This window comes from Myiozetetes cayanensis, unplaced genomic scaffold, assembly GCF_022539395.1.
Source record: "Myiozetetes cayanensis isolate MyiCay16 unplaced genomic scaffold, myiCay2020 scf1, whole genome shotgun sequence".
Taxonomy (NCBI): Eukaryota; Metazoa; Chordata; class Aves; order Passeriformes; family Tyrannidae; genus Myiozetetes; species Myiozetetes cayanensis.
Window position 1 is genome coordinate 109,762,380 of NW_026086604.1, and position 22,976 is coordinate 109,785,355.

General features: G+C 37.6%; 1 protein-coding gene across 2 annotated transcripts in view; it reads left to right on the forward strand.

Annotated features, from left to right (window-relative positions):
* The window catches only part of OSBPL10 (oxysterol binding protein like 10), a 116,822-nt gene that overhangs the window by 20,824 nt on the left and 73,022 nt on the right, over positions 1–22,976 (forward strand). For both annotated transcript variants that reach the window (XM_050333892.1, XM_050333900.1), the window contains exons 2-3: positions 10,908–11,083; positions 12,842–12,921. In XM_050333892.1, coding sequence (XP_050189849.1) covers positions 10,908–11,083; positions 12,842–12,921 — 256 coding nt within the window. The remainder of the gene's footprint in view (positions 1–10,907; positions 11,084–12,841; positions 12,922–22,976) is intronic.

Below are 22,976 nucleotides of genomic sequence, written 5' to 3' on the forward strand. Positions count from 1 at the left end.
TGTTCTGCGTGTGGCTGGAAGTCTAGCTAGCAGAGTGCTTTTCAGACTGTAGTGTCAAATGACTTTTCAGATTTCTGTTTATTCAGTTTTAGGTAGATATAATGAAAACCTTTTGGCACATGCTGTTGCCAAACTGTTCTGCTTGTCTACTCCTTCATGCCTCCATTTCCTCTGCAAATTGTCTCTCTCTTGTTGGCAGCAGAGTGGTTGTAATAAAACTCATGTTCTGTCTCAATAAACCATGACGTGACTGTTCTAATTAATTTTTAGCAACATCTTTCTATTGAAAACTTTTAGGTTTGTGACATCTTTTTATTAAGGGTTTATGAATCCAATCTAATCTTTTATGTTTCATGTTCAGTAATAAAAATTTTAAAAGAGACAAGTAACAGTGAAGATAGTTCAGTGATTCAGCAGTTTTATTCAATAATTACTGTATACAAAATAGTACAGTTGTTAGAATAGAATTTACAATACAGTTGCATGTCTTCCCTGTGATTTAGGGCTTTTTACAGTGTGTCTTAAAGCAGCAGTGGTTTCCAGTAAGCTGTAAAAATGAATTGGAAAGAAGTCCAATGGTCCATTTGCTTGCATTGACATTTACTCTTGTTTATATGCAGGTCAGCTCCCTGAAGTTTCCTGACTTACCACTGCAGGCTGTTATTGTTGAATATGTGACCATATTCACCTCTGAGGAACAGATTCATTAGGGTTCACCTGCATAGATAATTTCCCTGGCTTTTAACTTGGAGACATGCAGGCCGAATACTTTTGGGCTGAGATAACAGACTCCTTTTGTCTGTGTAATTGAGTCAAGATGTGACTTGAATGATACTCTTAATTTCCTTACTCTCATTGTTAAATTGAGCAAAAAGCAGTACTTGAAAGTAGCTGAACTACTCTACAGCTGCTCTAATTGAAGGTAGACTAGCCTTGTAATTTGAGCTACTTCTGTTTGCAGTCTCTTTGCAGTCTGTTTTGTGGTCTGATTACCTGAACAGTTTGCCTGATACTCATGCCTGGAGGTGTTAGGCCACCTCTCGGTTTGTCATCAAGTGGTTGTCCCCTTCTCAGCTTCAGCGTTTTGTTCAGGATCGCTCTCTGTGCCTTTGTTATTTGTTTCAGTAATATTTCAGTCTCTGGAAGTATTTTATCTCTAGATGGAATCCTAACTAACATCAGGCATAAAAACTCAGGGTCATGTTAGTTGTCTCATAGCTGAGTGCTTTTTTGTATACGGTTGGTAATTCTTGGCAGCAAAAGGGAGCTCTGAAAATCTACAGATGTCTGATGTATGAAGGTACCTTCCCTAGATGGGATATAATATCGAGTAACAGTAGTGCTGGGTTAATCCTTACCAGTGAGAAATTCAAGTTGTTGCAGAAGAGGGAGGCATAAGTGAGAGAAATCAGCTCTGCCTCTGCTAACAGGGATTTGATTCATTTCCCTCACATAAGAGGGAAATGATAATAAAGTTTAGAATGGCACCAGCAGAAGATATTGTGTATTAGATACAGGTTGGGTGACTGTGTGAGGGTTTACTCTTTCCTTCATACATTTAATGACTTTCTAATAGTGTCATTCAGAGGGCAGACACTAGTTGGTGAAGGTAAAGGAGAGGGTTGTGGGGATATTTCAATTGAATACATGTTTTTTTTCTTCAGCAACCTTTTTCGGGGGTGTTTATGTTTGGGATTGCCGAAATTAAGTAGCTGCAAATTGTAGGGAATTTGGATTATAGATGATAGTATTCTGAGATAAAATTGTGATTTAGACCTGGCTGACTCACACAAATTCAGTGGGATGTGATTTTCTTTAAATGCTCTTGTGTGGTAATGCTGATACAAAACCAGCAATTGCAGGCTCCCAGTGTGCGTTGTTGAGACATTGTATTAGGTGATTGAATTTGCTGCTTGTCTCTCATTATGTTTTGTGATAAACAGGCTGCCAAATGGATATATTTGATGCATTTGTGGATGTTGTGATAGCAAGTAGCAGAAAGACCAAGCAAAGGTCACATCATCTCTTTTCAATCCAGGAAGCCTCCTGCAGAATGTGGCAAGTAGCAGAGAGAAATCCTGATAAAACACTGCCCTTGATCAAATCTGACTTCATTATTGATCTGTCTTCATATATTACTGTCCTGGCAATGTGTTCTCTGTGTGTGTGTGCATATCCCTACTTAAAGCAGAGACTATTGAAAGAATAATGTATAGTACTGTCAGTCACTGTTGGACTCATTAGCGCTCTGAGCAGCTGCCTTCTTTGTGATTACTTTGCTTCAAATAGGTCTGTGGATGCTTACATTTTCTTAGTGTGTTTAATCTACATTGCAGAGCCTTTGGTTCAGCTTTTCAGGGTTCTGGAGTTGGTTATGTAGCTTTTTGGAGAGTTGTATTTTTGGTATGTTAGGCCACCTTCTAAGCTATTTATTTCATTCTGTGTTTTAAAAGTACTTTGTGAAAGATGAGTTGATGCGAGGCACTAGGCAATTTTTGATGTGCTTGCCAAACTTGTCAGATCTTTTGGAACTTATTACAGAAAGTGTCAAGCAAAAAAGTGACATGTTTTTGTTCAAGGTCAAATATTTCTGTATTGCTTACAATGTTAGCGGGGGTTTGTGATACAGAAAAGAATAAGGAATAAGATTCCTAGCATGGCTGCTGTAATTTTGGGAAACATTTAAAACTGTGTGATGATGCAGCTGTTTACTCAGCAGCAGTTTTGATAACTGCTAATGTGAGTAGAGAGAATGACAAATATTAGTATGTAAAAGCTTTTTTTCACAAGATAGACATGATTGATTGTCTCGATTGGACTCAGTGATCTTTGTGGGTCCCTTCCAACTCAGCATATTCTGTGATTCTGTCTCTCTCTATATATAATTCTTTATTTTGGGCAAGAAAAACAGATTTCACCTAATTTTTAGCATGTGTGTCCTTCTTCCAGCTCCCCTCCCCCCCCACCCCAGCCCCATTTAGGTGTTTTCTGGGTTTTTTTCCCATTTACTTACTGATTCTCACAAAGTTTGGTAATAGGTACTCCTAACAGTTGTTTCTCTGGATAGTCTTAAAGTACTTTCCAACTAGAATATTCCTTGGCTAATTACATGCATTCTGCTGCTTTGCACCCTCTTGAGGATGACTGGATGAAATTAAACTTCTAAATGTAAACCCCACGTTAGATAACAGAGGAAAGTGAAGCACTGATTTCAGATAGCTACCTTGTTTATTGGTGGGATTTTTATTGCTGCTTGGAACAGAACAATCATAGAATCATTAACTGGGTTGGAAGAGACCTCTGAGATCATCAAGTCCAACCCTTGATCCAACAATACTGCACAACGTCTTGAAGCAGTTGTTCATACAGGCTCCAAAGTAGGTCTCTAATTTTACTCTATCAAAGGTGCAAAGTCTTGCTCCTGGATAAGGTGGAAAGGTGGGGTGAGAGAGGATAAACCAGACAGCTTCCTTTGTTTTTGCATCCAGATGATTGCAAATGACTCTTGTGGACCTGGCTTCAGTGAGAACCAATTTAACTACAGGGCCCTGTGTGTGTGTCCCTCACATGGGGAATGGAGTTGGGGTGTGTGTGTGTGACTAATCCTTTCCTGCATATTTCCTGTATCTTGTTTTAGAGTCACATAGAAGTGTATTTTTCTAAAGGTTTACATCCTTTCATTACATGCAGATCATTAGAAGTGACATGTAAGTACTCTGTTCTTGTTTTATTTTAGATCTTTGTTGTTTTTCTTATGAAGGAAAACATATTTTCGTGCCTGGAAGCTCTGTTTTTAATCTGTGACCTGAATCAAGCTGGATAATAACATTCACAGAGTTAAAATTGCAGCAGCCCATTTATTCCCCCAGTTATGTCAATGCTAGCCTTTTCGAGTCTGCTTAATTGTTAAATAGTTGTGAAGTTAGAGCAAGTAGAAGGCAGGTGGTAAGGACTGCTAAATGCCACAAAGTAGCATTGGGTATCCAGCCAGTGTGATGGGCTGTGAGCAGTAAGTGCTGTTTATGGTATCAAACTCAACTGTGTGCCTTTTGTTTATTTGTTTGCCCCTAAATTGTAATTGCTACCCCTCAGCCTGACCATGCTGTACTGAAGCATGGATTATAGGATGAATGTACTTTTCCACAATTCTGTATGAATTCAAAGCCTGGTGGTTAGAAATGGATGCGTTATTTTTAGGCTGATTCTTCCTCCTTCCTTCCTAAAAAGCAACCCCTAGGCAGCTCTTACTATTTATTGTTATTGTAGTCTCTTTTTCCTTAAAATCTGTTGCTGACTACAGAGAATTTCAGACAGTTGAAAATAATTGGCATTGCAAGTAGAAGGTGATGACCTGATCAGCTGGTCAGTAGCAACTGTGGTTTCTGTAGCTACTGAGAAAGAAGTGACATTTTGGTTCATAAAGAGAGCTTCCTGGGACATAAGAATACAGGAAAAGAAATTTATCTTAATATTTTGTTTGTGTGAGAATTCTGTGGATGTTAAAATCATGGAGGGCATGATCATCAAAACCAAGCTGTGGGTAATACTTCCACTATTTCTTATCTCCATTTTAGATGTGGAACACCTCTCAAAGTATCCAGCAAATTGTAGTTCATCTTGACTGATGTGCAATTACAATAATGCAGAGAAATTACTGTTCTAAAAATTCATTTTTCATACACAGATGCTCAAAGTCAGTGAAGCTTTTAGTGAATACTGTGGTTCCTGTGCTTTCTTATTTTAGAAAATGAGGAAGAAGTTGAGGAATCTCAGTGCTTAAAGGATGTTAGAGTTACTGAAATGTAAGCACGTTCTCCTAATCATCTGTCTTTAAATGACAACTTTAGAGATAATTTTTAATAATCAAGTTCTTGACTGTCAAATGTGTATGTGCCATGCTTTATCTTTTTTGGCATAAATAATTCCATTAATCTTATGGCTCAAGATTAAAGGAAAAAAAAAAGAATTAAGCAATTGCATAAATGTGGTGTCCAGGATGGCCTAGTAAGATACAGTTTCCTAAAAATGAAATATTTCTATGTCACATCTCATTCATTTACTGCAGCCATAAACTTTGCTTTTCTTTGACACAGTAATTTACTTTCTATCCCATAATTCTTATCTGTTTTTAAACTACTTAAAAGAGAGAATTATAGAATAGTTTGACTCCTTATTCTTGAAAATCCTCCTTTAGAGGATTATGGAATCACTGAGGAACATGTGCTGACAATGACTGGGGGGAAATTGGAATGGAATATAAGGAAAATGTATGTTTGGAAAGTCAGAAATGTTGAAAACAAAGTGTTTGAAGGAGAAGGTAGTGAAATCCTTCTGCTGTGAGCTGCTTCTGTTCTTGGGTTAATTTGATGCTGAAGTATGTAGTAGAGCATAGTTTTTGTCACGTTGTCTGGAATGATGAATTCAGCAGTCTGAGAAGGGAAAATACATGAATTGTTACTTTTCTAATATGAAAGGGAAGGAGGTGCTGCCTAATAATGTTTTAAATCAACGTGAAGATTGCCCTGTTTCAAATAAATGTATTTTATTTCAAAAATTTGCATTTTCATGGTTAAAACAAAATAAAAAGTAGATCATAAAGTACATTTTGTGAGACTGGCCTAGGAAAATAGGTATCTGTGAAAGAGCTAAAGTGGTGTTTTAGAGAGAAAAGCTCCTCTTCCATCAATGAGAAAATAACTGGGAAAAAAAAAATCTCCAAAAAGGTGAAACAAGGCTAGCCTGCTGTAGAAACAACCCAGTATCCCTCTCTATCCAGAATTACTTGCTGTGTCAGGTCATCATATAATGAAAACCATTTTATTGTTTGGAGATTATGAGAAATTGGAACATTTTTGTCTTTAGTCAAAAGGATTTATCTATGCCCCTGTGCAGTATTCAGGCATCCGTACCAATTTTAAACATAAAGTCTGGAATTAGACACAGTCCAACTACGAAGCATGGACTCCAGTGGAGGCTAGTTTATGAACCCAAGGATGATGCTGCTTTCCAAAAGAAGTGAGTTTTTTTGTTTTTTGAACATTGAATCAAAAATTGAAGATTTGACTGGGACTACAGTTGTCCAGCTCCAAGTGTCTATATGAAAATGTCTCATTATGAATTCAAACTAGAAGCTGTATAAAATCTGGTCAAGAAAACTGACTTAATTGGGAAAGAAGGGTGTGAGGAGAATTCAAATTCTTAGGAATACATTACAGAGTAGAAAGATTTAGCAATCCTACGTTGAAAACTTCTTTGGATTACAGAATAGTGAAAACTTGGGTTCAGATGGTTGGTTTCTGGGATGTGTTCAGAGTAAAGGGAGAAAAGGAATTTATTTTAAGAAGTGTTTTTTTCTTCTGGGACACACATTTAGGTGCATTGTAGATTTGCATCTGAGTGACAGCTTCAATGAGTAGTGCACCATGTTATGGATGTACAACTGAATGATGCAATACCTAGAAATGTTGTAGTTTATTTATTTATTATTTACTTGTTAAAGTATGCCTTTCCACTGGATAATATGGAAATGCTTAATTTGACTGGAAATGGGAAAATGAAAATTCTTAAATCCAGTGAGGTGAATAAATTACAATGGGAACGTTCTTATCATGTGCTTCTGATATCTTTGTGTATTTTGTGTTGTCAAAATGCCTAATTTTTTCATGGAACACTGGCATAGTTGCTGTTCTTTGTTGACAGGCTCTAATGGTGGACCACTTTCTTCTCTGCTCTACTACCAGCAATTTTCTTAAAGTCTTGAATAGGGAACTAATAATAAATTATTATACTGCTATATAATTATATGAACATGTTATATTTTTTACTATAATAAATGCTCTTATCAGTGAATGCAAATCCAGATGAAATAGTTTATTGGTACTGTGTTTGACCCTTCCTTTTTATGAATTCAGAAGACAATGTAGTTGCGTTTCCTAGTATGTCATGTTTGTTCTGCTTGACTTTTTTTTTTTTAATTTGAAATGGCTATGAATGAATGAGGGAATGGGTAAAGGGCATAGTGAAACACCATGAGCATTTAATTAAGACAGTTGCAGAATTTATGAGACTTAGGATTTATTCAGAGAGGGCACTGATTTTGAAATGCGGGAAGGGAAAAAGAAATGAGGTGTCGTCAGGCTACACTGACAAACTCATGAGTGACTTAAAAAGTAACAATTCTGGTAATGTCAGACTTGTAATTTGCTGAGTGTGGTGAGTGTTTTCTCTTGTGATTGATATCAGCTGGTAATTCATCTGCATTTGTTAGGAATGGCAGAGTGGGAGTATCCTGGTGAATCCCAGGAGCCTGAGGGAAACTGGGCCAGAGGAGCGGGAAGCCTCTAGTCTCTGAACGGATTTGAATTTAAAGTGAGAAATCCATTGGCTTTTCTTTTGTGAAATAGCCTGCTTATTCTTTCCTGTAATTTTACATGTCTACTTTGACTTGTGCTTACGCAGTTAAAACTGCTTAAAATGTGTTAAAGTGGTTATTTTCTAGCTTACCTTTAGAAGGACTCTTAATGACTACTAATTAAAAAAAAAAGATGTTACTCCAATTTTGGAATAACAGAAAAATTTAGCTGTCTTTTGAAAGTGTCTGTCAGTAACAGTTATTTCGTAGTTTCTGTTTAACACTCATTTTTTGTGTGTTTAGTACATAACTCTGCTACTTCCTGCCTGACTGTTCTCTAAGGAGTATGTGTTTTCATTACTGTTAATCTGTAATTTAATTACAGAAATACGACATCCTAGGCAAAGGTGTGAGCAGGGCCAGTAGAGAAATGCAGGATTAGGTGGCAAGATGAATCAGTTGTAGAGAAGCTAGTGCTGTTATTTCCCTGTAGGAAGAACAAATGACTTTTAGAACTGAAGCTAAAAGACATCCCTGTCTTTTTGATACAGTTACACAGCACTTCTAAGAGGTGACATGTACTGTTCTCTTCTTTTCTGCTTTATATGTGTAATGCTTTTCCATCCTCAGTTAATGAAAGAATCTGGTCTCCATTTCTTCTGTGTTTTTGTGATGGTATGAACTGGGTCATCATTTGGTCTGAGATGCAAGGAAATGTTTTTGAAAGCTGCTTCTGTTTTTTCTATACCTTTATGTTCTTCCTCCCCATCTCCTTTGTACAAAGCCTTGCACTGCTTGCTTTGACATTTAATTCCTTATTCCTTCTTCTGGCTTTTTCTATCCTTTTAGCAGTTTTCAAAGTGCATTATCCCCCTGCTTCTCTAGTTGTCTGTGCAGTTTGTTCCTGTCTATCTTTTTCTGTGATACTGCTGTGTGAAAGGTGAAGAGGGGAATTGCACATCAAACCATAACCCTTGAAAAGGAAATACTTGATTCTGTGTGATGTGAACAGTGTCATGGCCAAGATGCCTATGAAAAGTTCCTGGTTCTTCTGGGACAAGGAAGAAGGCAGGATACTTGCTGAAGGGGATGTGAAGGCTTGTGAGAACTGGTTACAAGATTAGTGCTTGATTTCTGTTGGAAACGTTGAATGCTCTTACAGGTATCCGAGATATCATCACAAATACTGTACAAGGCCAGTGCTAATGTCCTGGTTTTTTTGAGACTGTACACAAAATAGGTTGCGGTTGGCTAGAAGGTCCAGGTAACACTACTGCTCTAGCTGTGATAACAAGGGTGTGGAAGGATGTTGTCTCTGCATTTAGGAATTTGCAGAAGTCGCTGCTCTCGGTTGTCATTATGCTGGTAAAGGTATATTCTGTACTCGAATGGCTGTTTCCTTCCCTAGGGTAGCTTTATGGCAATGCAAAGCCCATCTTTGTGGTGGTTACAGTCACTCTGGGAGTGCTTTGCTGATCTCACATGCAAAGATTTCTGAGCTGAAGTGCTTGTGGTGTTTATGTAACTTAATAGATTCTGTTCTAATAGACTCAGAGGAACATTTTTCCCTAAATCCTTTGATCTTGATAGGAGAAGGAACAACTGTTTTTCTTGCCTCTCTTTTTCTTTCCTTTTTTTAGTTCTTTAGCTGTTTTTCCTCCTTCTGTTAGTTGTAGAGCTCTAGTTCAGGAACCACAGTGGTGATTTCCAAGGTAGTACTCAATAAAAAATGGCCAAATAACGAAGGCCGGAATAAATTATTTGTACCTGAGCAATAGAAGGACAATGAAATTATAATGAGGATGGCACAGGCTCAGAATGGACATTGTTGTATATAAAGTCTAGACTTGTTTGCTGAACCCAGAGAAGCACTAGCTCTAGGGTCAAGCTACTATGTAATCTTCTCAGGGGCATGGTATCCTTTCTGTCTAGTTCTCTGCTTTTTCTCCTGAGTATGTAGCAGATATTTCTGAAATGGACAAGGAAAACTGAGAATGAACAAAATTAAAATTTACTACGAAATATGCAAGTTTGACTTTTATTGTACATTTTCCAATTCTGCTGTTTTCCCCTGCAGTTAAGTGCATCTATTTTTCCCTACTAAGCAACCTGAAGAGATAAAATGCTTTATAAGTGGGCGAGTAGTACTGTAGAATCATGTAAAGGTCAAACAAAATAGGAAGGTAATGGATGGGTGCAATATAAGTCAATAAGGTAATCTGAAATGTTGGCAATTTAGGACATTCTTATTTTTAACAGTACTATTGGAAACGTGGTGGTGGTTGGCAATGAGCTTGCCATTCCCATAGTCCCGTATCCTGTGAAGGGATGTGCTTCATGATTACAAGAGTGAGGCTTTCCATTTGTTTCATGAGGAAAGGGATGCAGAGGTGCTTATGAGAGATGTGGGAGATGGAGTCAGGGCAGAAGTGAGTGGTGTAGTGATGCACTAGCTTAAAATTCTTTGGGACAGGGTTGCTAATCTGTAATAATTTGAAGAGAGTTTGATCTTTTTCTGATGTGAAGATGGTGGCAGTAGAGAGTTATGCATAACTATGGCAAAGGAAGGTTGCCCAAGCAAAATGTCTGAAGCTCTGTAAATCTTAGGTAATGATTCCTTGCATAATGTCCAGGCTTATTTACCTTGACTGAAGAGATGGGCAGATCATCACCCATAACTTCAGTTGGCTGTGAAGACAATCCTGGAAATATTCTGTGATGGGAAAGGTTAGAGGTGTTCTGCCTATGGGGTTATTGCTAAAGGGCTATGCCAAAATACCACTTTCAAAAGAAAGTGAGTAAATTTGGGATATACAAAGCTACAGAAGTCTGAATAATCACAGTTTCTGAAATACCATACACAAATTCATATGAGCTATGCTAATCTCATCTAGAGGAACAGTAGAAATAGCATGTGTTGAAAATGCCAATGTTAATGGCCTTAGCCAGATTGGTAGGGGTGTTTTTTAAGAAGAAGCTGAGGCAGTAATCTGCATTCCTGTGATCTTCACTCCAGTCTGTTGAGGGTTGGTAGCTCCTTCATTTGAGCCAGGTGGTTTACTCTCCCTCCCCTTTTGGCAAAGAGTTAAAGTGTTAAATAGTTGTTCTGTGTAATAGCATAGGTGACTTCCACAAGGAAATGGAATTTAAGATCTGTGCTGTTGTGAAAAATAGGTTTAATTGTGGGGGGAAAAAAAAAGGTACATTTCCAGTTCTTGAGACTGACACACTTTAGTTTGAAATATCTTTGCTTTCATTTACTTCACTTAAGCAATGCGGTTAGTTTACTTTTTGTTTGTATGATCTTGCAGTCCTGGAACTTGGTTTATTGTGAAATGCTTTGGGTTGTGAATAAAAGAATAGATCACATGCCCCTGAAAAATCAAGCCTAATGATCAAAATAACAGCACCTTATAAATTGGAGTTATTGCAAAAATTAGTTTAATCTCATTTGTTTATTTATGATCTTGATTTAAGATTAATCTGTGCTCTTCTTTGAGTAAATACATGAAAAACTTCAGCAGAAATACTATATAATTGTAGTTTATTTCAACAGGTACTTTGTGCTGGACTTTGAGACGGGGATTCTGCAGTATTTCGTGAATGAACAAAGTAAAAACCAGAAGCCAAGAGGAGCCTTGTCTTTAGCTGGAGCTATAATATCGCCCAGTGATGAAGTGCCACACATGTTGGTGGTCTACTCTGCTAATGGAGAGATGTATAAGTTAAAAGGTACAGTGCTGCTTAGAGGTGCCAACTGAGTTGTTCTTCTCTCCCTTTCCCACTTCTGCATCTCTTCTCTCATATCTCCTTTCTCCTTTACTTCCCTATGCTGTCAGATAGTAGTGGTTATACACTATATCATTATGTCCTGTGTTATAAGACACAGTGGAAGAGTAATCTAGAGTTAAATGCATATAACTTCACAATGTATAGGCTTTCAGGGCTGGAAGATACTTCATGGTGCTTTCTGTAATCTGTTGCTGTGGCATTTTGACTGCGTGGTGTGTCTTATTTGCTTCCAAAGGAAGAAAACGCTGCTTTCGTTGCTGTCCACAGCATAACATTTAATTTCTAGTATTGTTCTCCTCTGCTACAGTCCTGCAGATAATGTGCAATAATAAATCTGACAATGGGTCAGAGAAAGGAAAAATGCTAATGGGAGGCTATTAAGATATTATGTGCTTATCAGTCTTGCAGTAATTGAATGCACCTGTAACATAAAATCTTCTCTTCCCATTCTCCCAAATATAGGAAAGAAAATTGAGAGTATGTAGGAGTTACTCTGGAATACTAAAAAAAAAGGCAATGTTCTGATTCTAAGATATTTTCAGTATGGTTAATTGATCATGATGCTTTTATATCAAACTAATTTATAAAAAATAAAATGTTATTAAAAAAAGTGACATGTAATACAGTGTAACAAAAGTATTCTTAGTTTTATTCTGACTGCAGTTTATCAGTTGTCTAGTGGGACTGAGCATGCAGAAGTCCTCTGTGGTACAGTGTGTTGCCACTTTATACATAGAACTGAGACACAGGAACAACCAAGGAGCATTTCTGTTAAAAAATGTTGGAATTTGCACAGCTAGAAATCATGAACACTTCCATGATTTTCATTATCGTGCTTTTCCAAACCCTTGAGATTATCGAATGCTTACAATGTGCTGCTTTTAGTTTAATGAGGTCTATGAATTTGTTTCTAATTAGTAAATAATTTCTATGCTGAGTCAATAATCATTGAGATACTTAATAGCAGAGGAAGTAAGAGAAAATATTTACTGATATTATCAAGCCTGTATTGCCATTCTTAATCAGGATTACTGTAGTAGTGGTTTGTTTAAGACAAAACCAGATCTCTTTCCTAAAAAGACTTACTAATATTACACAGAAGATACCTGATATAGACTGCAGACAAACTTCAATAATTTTAAAGTTGTTTTTTAAAGATGTAAGGGGAAAATTGTGATTTTCATTCTCGTGTCTTTAAGTTGCACTTGAATAACATAGGTTTTGAGAGAGATTTAGTTGAACTCTATTAATAAAGAGAAGTATTTGAATATCTGGGGAACTGGTAGCTTGTCTGGTAGCTGATTGACAGCCTGAGTGTGATGCTTTTACTGATTTAAATACTGTGGTGTGGCCCTTGTCCTTCACAAAAAGAGACAAGTAAAACAAAAGTGGATGAAAAAATCTAAACCAAAAAAGTCATCTAGAGGTAGTTCTGCTTTTACTAACACTTGACGGGGGGTTAACTGTGAAGAAGACTCGTAAGTTCATCTCTTCCACCTGGTCACAGCCTCTTAAGTTCAGGCTTGGATGTCTTGTATTGAAAAACCTGAGCATAGTTAAGTAGCATAAGTTAGCATTTCTACTGCATTCTAATCAATAAATAATCTTTACCCCCTCTGCCCTGCTCCATCACTTTTTGTGCTAAAAAAGAGTATTGATTTATGTGTGATGCCCTGCATTTTCTTGTTTCTATTTTAGCTGCTGATGCAAAGGAGAAACAATACTGGATAACTCAGCTTCGATCCTGTGCCAAACATCACAAGGAAGGTAATTCTAAGGTAAATAATTGAGAGGAAGAAGTAACTATTATGTTTTAAAGTGGTGTAGGTGAAGAATAGCACGATCTGGATGCAGTAGTTAATGGGTTGATATTTAAAGGGTTTTAAATAAAAGCAAGTTGTCCTTTGTCACTAACTGGAGCAGACTTAAGTTAGTTGGGCAATCTTAATAAATAAGCATTGTCCTGTTTATGAGAAATTAATAAAGGGATGGTTAATTCAGTGGCTGGATAAATAGTTTATTAATAAATACCTGTGTGATGTCCTGATTAGTATTTAAAAGTATTAACTGGTATTAGTTTTATTTAATTTTATAAGGTTTAGTGACTTTTATTATTGAAGCTTTAGATAGATATTAGCAGTGGTCAGTCTTTGTTTTCTTCACTAAATCTGAAAGAGATCATCATATGATGATGGTTTTGGGGTTCATATGAAGTGTCACACACACAAATTCCTGTTCTCCAGTCCTTGAAGCATATCTGTTGATATTCTTATGAGAATGAAAATGATTGCTTTTCTCATGAGTAATTGTTTGGTATATTAAAAAGAAAAATGCATATAACAGCAAGTTGAAAGGATTTCTCCCGGTTCCAAGATGTTGAGAATATCAGTGTTATGTTAGCTTCAGTCAGAGTTGTGATCCTGAGTATCTTTGAAAGCTGGACTTTGAGAAGATGAAGGGGATTTTGAGGAGACTGCCATTTATTGAAGTGAGTGAAGTAAAGTCAACCTTTTGTTGTTCCTTTTGAGTGATGTGGACCTGTCAGGAAGCAAATGTGGTAAAAGTAAAACCCTTTTTGAAGGAGACTTAAATACCTTAAGTATTTCAGTACTTTTAAAATTCTTATGCATGGCAATTTAAGATGGTTTTTTATATAGATGTGACCCAGTACTACACAGAAAGATGCAAATCTACTTGATTGGGATACTCTTACAGTTGCTGTTGATTTGCAGCTCCTGTGCTAGATAGAGATGGTAACTTTTTATACTCAGTTGCCATCAACAAATTATTCCTCAGTAAGTTGTCTGGTCACTTCTTGAACCCATTTAAATGTTTAGCATCTGCAGGGTACTGTAATGAGGTAGTAGAAGTGCTGTTCAGTGTATATGATATCGGAGACTTGTGTAATGGCATACCAATTCTTCTACTCTCTATTAATTTCTGTAATATTTCTTAATACTGAGTTTGTTTTTATCCTTTTGCCTGATCCTGAAAAATAATTCTGAAGAGGTGTCTATTTTAACAGCACAGTCTCATTCTAGAGTGGCAATAATTGAGTTGAAGCTGATCTATGTTGTCCCAGTTTAAATGAGACAAGGGTCTTTTGCTGAGGATGGATTAGGAGGAAAAGACCCAAACTTCTCTTTCCAAGCAATTATAAATCCAAAATTAAGAGGCTTCAATTGAAGGAAAACAAATTATGGAAAAGGGAAAATAACAGCCCTTTATTAAAGGTATGTGTGTATTAACAGGAACACGAAAAAACCCAAGTAAAATAACTAAACAATACTCCTATATCCACCAATAATCCCCTTTGGGAACAAAACCAAAAAAACCGGCAAGAAGAAAATCAAACAGTTCAATTTTTTGCACCCTTTGATGCAGTCCCAACCACAGCCAGCAGGGGGTGCCGTCGGGTCACTGGAGATGCAAAATTTGTAATGTCCTGTATCATTCACCAGGTGGCGCTGTTGGGTCAATGAAGGTGCAAAAACCTGTAGTGTCCTATTGTAGTCACCAGGTGACGCTGTTGGATCACTGGAGGAGCAGAACTTGTAATGTCCAGTGCCCGTCACCAGGCGGCGCTATGGAATCCCTAGTCACTGCCCCGTGGGATGGGGAAAAAAACAAAACAGTACTCTCCAGGTACAAACCAAAAACCAAAAAAAAAAACTCAGTTCCCCTTCCCTTCCCACACTGGGGAAGGAGAGAGAGAGAGGGACTGGGGGGGGAAGGGGGAAGGAAAAAAAATCAGCAATAAAACAGAAAGTTCTCCCAATGGAAGAAAACTCACGAACTTCAGCTGATTAGGATTAGTGTTAAGTAGGGCCTGCAGCCAGCAACAGCTGAGAAGAGAACAGCAACAAACTCCACTCCGACAGGAAGAAAAGAAGCAAACCAGGCAGCTCTGCAGCTTACAGCAGGTCCTCACCTCACTGGCACACACACACCTCACCAGCTCCCCCTCAACTCTTCCCCCTTCGTTGTCAAGGAGACTAATCTCTCGGCTATTACTGGGCCAGGCCGATTCTTTTGTTCACCTAATGGGCAATATACAGAGCACACACACACACACACACACACACACACACACACACACACACACACACACACGGCAGGGGGAAAGGAAAGAAAAAATTCTTTGCTAAAATCAGAACTATGACATATGTTTAAGTGAAGTTTGGATCATTTTTCCTCCTTAGGTGAAAACTGTTGCGCTTATTACTAATTTATGTTCAGAAATCTTCATACTGCCTGTCCATATTGAGCTCCTACAGTAGTAGTATCTGCATATTTTGATGTGTTCTAAATTAGTATGTCAAGAGAAAATTCTTGGTGTCATAACAGTGAAAATAAGTAGCAATTAGTAGTGGAAGAAAATAGAATTTTAGAAATTATCAGGAAATGAACAGGGAACAAAAGGGATAATACTTAGGTTGTTCTAACTGTCAAATACTTGTCATGAATACTTTTATCAGTCCCCTTCCATTTCTGAAATGGAAAGTTGTAGTGAGGGAAAGTACTTTTCATCACATTTATTATTCTTCTGTACAGGATGAACTCTGTGATGAAATTTAACTTCATTATACTCTTTTTTTTCTGATGATGGGAAGGGAAAGGGCAAATCAGGGAAGTATAGTGTTAGTAAGTGCTCTGCAGTGCCTGAATAGGAAGTATTTCCTAGCTGCTAATAATAATGTCAGCATGGGGAACCTCAAAGAAAGGGAGCTGAAAAAAAGGTTCAGAATAAAAGGAGATGAATGAAAACTGGAGATTATTTTGGGATGCTTTGCATGCCAGAATTGTATATAGATTTGAGAAGCATTTGAAAGACAAAATGTTTTTTGAGAGTCTTGACTAAATGAGTGGGAGGCTGTTAAATGAAGTACAAAGACAGCATCTGTCACAGAAGGTCTAAGACACAACTTTTAGAAACAGGAAGAGCTTCTAATGGGGAGCATCTCTCTGGACTACTTCTTGTACTCTTGCATAGGGACCTACAAGTGCTGTGTGGTTTTTTTTTTTTTTTTTCTGGTTCATAGGCTCATTGTCCAAGAAAATAAAAGGAGTTCCTTGACTGAGGGGTGGTGGACATATATAACCGAGGAACTAAATGAAAGATTATTTTAGACAGCAGGAAGAGGGTTCTTGCATTTTTCTTAGAAGACTGATGAGTTCGAGAAACTTGGTATAGGAAGCCTGGAGTGTAGATGTGTTTTGGTTGACGGATGTGTTTTGGTATAGATACATTTTAATTGGCTTGATTCTGCTGAGTATAAAATAGAACTGTTGAAGAAAACTAAAATATATTTCTTTGTTCTGTGTTGCAAATCTACATCTAAAATCAGATTAGATCACTTTTCACTTGAAATGTTTGTTAGTGAAGCAGTCTTTATTTTCTACTATTGTAAGCCACAGAGCAAACAGAAAATTTATGTATTCTGTATTTTTAAATGTCCAGAAAATAAAATGTTGGGTATTTGTGCATTTCAGGCAAGACCACTCATGCCTCTGCTTCTCACTCCAGAAATGGACTGTACTTGAAGCAACATTGTGCTTACCTGTTTCTAGGAACCTTTCTTTTGATAAGATTTATCTCTTTTTCAATATACTTTCTTCCTTTCCCCCCTCCTGTTTTCTCAGCATTAGAGTATTAACTCCTCAGAGTTTCTTACTTCAAAGCCACTGCCTGGTAGGAGGTAAGAGAAGCAAGAATGGCTTCATTTCTTCATGTTTTTTTTCTTTCTCTTATAGATGAAGGTACTTTAGTATAATGATTATTAGCATGGGAGTGGAAACATGCTCTTTAAAATAGTTTAAATTTACATAAAGTAGCGTTCTACTATTTTTAGCCACCTTACCGTTTCTTTTCTGTTGGGTTTAGGGACTGGAATTACATCAAAAAGTCTGTAATGATACAGATAAGGGTACATGTTTGACTTCCTTTTGCATAATGGAGGACTTAACAAAAATTCTGTATTTTTGGATTTTGTTAAAATAGCTCTACCATTGACAGGAATGTTGTGATTTGACTGGCAGCAGGGCTGGATCTCCTTATTACTCCCTCTCCCCATGCCGTGAGGGCTGTAGTAAGTGGTAACTGCAAAGTCAGTCTCTCATGGTGCTGTTATGGACAGGCAGGTAGATACTCGGTGTTTTAGCCTTCTGGAGTTTGAACGGAATCCAAGCTCTATCTCTGCTGGGAACAGCATCTGGAAGGTTGGAGACTGTCTGTTCCCAGTTTCTTCTACAACTTAAACTCACGTTTTTTGCAGGAAGACTGAGGCAGAAATTTCTAGAGGTTCTTTAGGAGTCATACACTTGAGAAGGAGATGGAATGGGAAGTGAAAAATATGCAGTGTTTTATTTTGTGCAAGTGTGATACAGTTTAAGTGTGAAAAAAACAATGGGATAACCAGGCAAACAGTGGGAAGGTTCCCAGGAATGCCAGTGAAGCAGCTCTTAGCGTTAGGTCTTTCGTATTGGAGAGAGAACACATTTTTAAAATCTTGAATAGATATTAATAGAAGGAAAATCATAGGAAAATGTGATAATTTGGAGGATGTTTTTCAAACTGAAGCTGTGTCGCTGTTCCTGTGACCGTTCTATATTCATAGAAGAGCATTCCTTCTTCCTGCACTGTATCTCTATCAGCAGTAGTTTCCTTTCTTTTTCAGAGCTACTGCCTGCTTCAAAATGCTACCTAATGACTTTCTGTCCTTGCTGTTGTTAAAGGTTCAGCTGAGGACTGGAGTGGTAGAGGAAATTAAACACAGAAGTGATTAAAAAAAAAAAGGAAAAAAAAGGTTGTATACTAATGACTAAATTTAGTTGCATCTTAATGATTGGTCCAAAGTTGAGCTATACAGCTAACAAGTGCATGTAACACAAGCTAAGTCTGTAACTTTGTTTTAAATAAATTTTACATGTTGATGATAAAAAAGCAGTAAAAGGATAGTGTTCTCTGGCAAATAATTCCCATGTTGTCAGATAGTTCTTAGTGTTCTTGGTATTCCCATAAAAATCTCATTTCACTTAATTACAGATTGCTCAACCTCCACAGGTGCCAAATCACACTGTATTGGAAGAAATCTTGTATCTCTGGGTAGGATTGCTGGGTTTTTTTAGACTATTCTAAGTGAATATTTTGTACAAGTTTTAATTAAAACATTAGTCAAATTTGAATTCAGTGATGTAAAATGCTTTCAAGAAGGAGTAGGCTCATGCATAATTTCTGTGGTAACTTCCAAGAATAATTTTGTATCCATAAATTGTCAGAAGCTTGTTAGTTCTTCTGTTTCATATCTCTTTTTTCTTGACTGTATAATGATGGTGGCTGTAAAAGCACTACTAAAAACAAACACACAGGGGTTTTACCACCTCTTAATTCCAGCATGTGGATCAGCTGCTGGATTTGCATATAACCCTTTTATAACTCAGTGTGTACGTATCAGAAACATGACAGGCAACAGAAGCCTTTATCTTGTGAAGTAGCTTCTGTCTTAAATTGTGCTCAGGTGGTAACTTTCAGCTTAAATCTGTGCTAGAATAAGGAGATAGACTCTGCCTTTTTCCATCTTCTGGTTTAGAGCTGCCCAGTGAGCTAGCTGTTAGAAATGGGATGGTGTGGATTCATTTTTAAGCTGAACTCATTTGCTGACTGCCTGCAGCTGTAAAAGCTGCAGCCCAATTCCCTTTCTTTTGCTGCCACCCTTTGTGTGGGCTTTGCTATGTTTCTGTGTCTGTGTTGGTTTGGGCATCAGAAACAGAAAAAGTGGCATCCTACTAAAAAGGACTTAGCTCTCTGACCAGGGAAATGTGTGTCTCCATCTCTGGTTCTGTACTGGTTTAACTCCCTGGAGTGGCTCTCCATGAGGTCTAATGGGCCTCAGAGCCAGCACAGAAAAATGGTGGAGAAAAAGAGCCAAACCTGCCCCTTTAAGTGCCAACTGCGGTAGAAGTTTAGCTGTAATGTGTAACAGCACCTGCAGTAATGCCTGAATGTTTGAGGTTAACACTTTTATCAAATCCTTATGAGGCAGATGTGTAATTTTTCTCAACAGTTGGAAGAATGGTTATCATAGATCTTTGGTTTCTACTGGGTTTCTTCTTGCCTTATTAATGAATGGCCGCAGAGTTATTTTCACATTTCTAAGTGGATTACTGACTGGGTATTTTTAACATTTGTGTGATAACTGTTTTCATAAAGCTACATTAGTGAAAATTTCCAGACTCTGAGAGTGTTACTTGGTTCTTCCATGCACATCAAACCTCTTTTCCTTTTGAGCTTCACTCTTCACTCTGTTGCTATGCTTGTCTGCTTCCTCTTCTCATCACTGACCTATAGAAGTCAACTAAAGAATGGCACTTCTAATTAAAGCATGCTTTGAAATTCTTAGAGTTGTGAAGCTGAGAAGGAAGCAGCACTTGGCTGTAGATAGGTGTGTATTTGAGATCTTTTTTTCTCCCTTTGGAAGCTGCATGAAGATAAGAGTTACTCACAGATCTCTGCTTCTAAAATTCTTCTACAGAAATGGAAGAAAATCTATTTAGGACTGAACATGTGCTTGCTCAAATGATTCTTGATGAAGAAAAATTTTATGATGGAATTATTATCATAGTCTCTTTGTGAAAAAGAGATTGCCTTACTGAAGATGATGAAGCACAAGAATATGCAGTCCCTTTGCAGTGCTGAAGTTTGGATGTTATGTAGATTCAGTCATTTGCATTTTAATATTTGTGAATGATTATAATGTAAATGAAACAGAACTCTGTCCGTATTTGTCTTTTATCAGTGTTTGTTTACTTAGGATGCATTGGAAAAGAAGTAGATGGGAATTAAAATACTGAATGGTGGTGTCTCAAAATTGTAATTACTTTCTGATAGTGTGTGACTTCTCATAGCTCTAAAGCTGCATGCAGGGATTGGTTCTGTGCTGTGTATATGCAGAGGAGTAAAGGAATGTCATTTCAGTATTTATTATTCTGAGGAAAACATCTGTGGCACAGTGCCTGTGAAAATGATGATTATCAACCATAAACAGATATGACAGTTCACTTCAGAAATTATTCTATTGATCTCTGCAACATTGCATTTACTTTCCAAAATAAACAAAATTGTTTGCTTCTGGTAAATGGGGAAAAACACTTCAGCTTCTTTGTGAACAAGAAGGGCAGTCTCTAGGGAAAATGAGTCATGAAAACAGTACAGTTATTTTAATTGTTAGGATTTTTGATATCCTAGTGGAAGCCTTCATTATCTACTTTTTTGTCTGAGGGGTGGACAGTCCACTAAAATAAAAATCTTAACCCAAATCTGTATTAACTAAGCATACTTTAGCTAGTTTTAGGTCATAAAACCAAGATGAACACACATTACAAATTAATCTTTTATTAGCTTTTTTATTATTCTTTTATTGGTTTCATTTTATTAGCAGGCAAACTGTTAAAGCAATAGTAAAGTGTAGCCTCAAGGAAGAATCTTTGTAATCCTTTTGGGATGCTTCATCCTGTGGTTTTCTTGACTCATTATTGGAACCATGCATTACTAATTGTTGAAGAGCTTATGGCTTTCTTTCATCAGCCTTTTCTCTATCTTTTTATTTATTTATTTATTTGCAAGCCAGAAAACAGTGAGACCAAAGAAAATGATATATGGTAATGATTGAAGAACCAGATCAGTCATACAAGCAGCACTAGGGGGAAGAGCAGGGAATTAGGAATAAAGATCCGTCAGTTACTGTCATTGGTTTGATTTCCTGCGAGAGTGACTTTGATGACTGTTGTAGTGTGATGTGTAATTAGAGTGTTTTTAGCAGTGAAAAACTTCACGTAAGTTTGAACATTTTAACAAAAATGGAAATTTTGATTTTTGCGCAGCTGTATGTCAGTGCAGAAGGGATGCTTGTCATTCCATGTGTCGAAATTCTGCAAAAAAAGTGTTTGGCTGGGACATAGGTGTTGACAATGTGCTGTAAAAATTCAAAACTGCCTAAGGGGCTGAGTGTGCAGTTCTTGGAGAGTCTTCTTCTGACAATGACAGGAAGAAGCTGTCAGAAGGAATTGGATGCCGCCCCCGTCTCCTTGGATTGAGCAGGCACAGTGCTCTACTGCTGTTCTCTGTGGCAATGCAGGAGTGGAGTCCAAATTCAAACTCTTTTGAGTGGTTGTGAAAACTGCCTCCTGCAGATGTTCACCTGCACTTTGTGTGACTGTTTTTGCAAGTTGTAAGTTGGAAATTTTGGCAGTTATCATGGGGCCTTGCCTAGAGGTAGTTTCATGGGTAACCAGAGGTTCTGGTACTGAGCTCATCTGAGGTTTGTGTGATAGATGTCCTCTAGAAAATAATCCCAAGTTAGGTGACAGAGGATTTGTGTTGAGGGTTGGTGGAGTTTTCTGGCATGTTGGTTGGAGATGTTGGGTCATTAGATGGATGAGGGGTATAAAGGGACAGAAAATGAGGAGGTGAGGAAAACTTGCTTATAGACCTGTGTGAGCTGATCACAGACCAATGTATTTGACTCTGATACTTGGCACAGAATGTGGCTGTATGTGCAAATTCAGGATTGCCAATCTTCCTGACTGGATGAACTGCATAGGATTGATAACTATCTTGGGCTGAGAGCAGGAGAGGACTCCAGAAGAGGTTCACTGCTGATGTCCTCTCCCTGGAGATCCCATAGCCCTATTGTAGGGCAAGGCATGGAGCTGAATGTCAGGCACACCAGACAGTGGGATATGGTCAGCCCTTGCTAGGCTATGTACTTATGTATGTAGAGATTTGTCTGCATACACCTTGTGTCCCTGTAGAGACAGCCTTCTTGAACACCACCCACTGCCCATGTGCTGTTTTTTCTGATTTTTCTCTTCTGCTTCACTGATCCCCCAACTCCATGCCCTAAGTGACTGTCTACCAAGAGTTGCTGTGGGCTCCAAATGCCTTTGCAAAACTTAATGAAAAGCCATCTTAAATGCACTGTGGTCCCACAGACTGAATATTCTGCCTCTAGTCACAGTTTATGAGTGTCGATGATTGATGTAGCCCAGTGAGTTGTGATATGAACTAGAGAAAATTTTGTGTGGAAAAAAACCTAATTAGGATTAAGAGACTCCCAAAATGATGAGCATATCTATTTTTTGGAAATGTGTTCATTACTTGTGATACAAAATCAGTTAAAAAAATTGCAACTAGCCAGCAGCTTTTGTACTAATAGTTCACTATCAAATTTATGACTCCCAAACCTAAGTGGGGTTTGTTGAAAGGCATATCATGTTAGTTGACGTGGGACAAAATGTGTGGTGTGAGCTGCAGTAAAGGTGTCTGTTGTGATCCATGGATTAACTGCAGATAGTTCACTGCAGTTTGAAACACTGTCTTGAGGAAAAATAGCATTGCACTGCCAAATAATATCATTGATATAGATATTGGCTTTAGAATATATGTGCATTTCAATTTATGAACATATCTCTCGGAGTGTTCATGTTAAATGAGATTGTTTTGGCAGCTGCTTTTTTTGAAAGCTGACTGTTTCCTAGAATTCTTTCCTGAGTCTGTATTTAAACTGAAACAGTGCCTGGATTTTTCTGTATTAGTTTCATGTTATTTTGTTATCTGCAGATCTAAAAGTCTCCCCCAGGAAAATCAAAACATAATAAAACTTCACTTCTCACAGAATATTGATTTTCTTGTAAGCAAAACTAATGGCTAAACTCACCATTTTACATTGCTGCTGTTTATCATAGTTTTAGGATCTGTCTAGCTATGTGCAAGTAGCAACGATGTATTTTTAATATTGTGATTCCATGATAGTAGAATGTCAGTGATTCTCAAAAG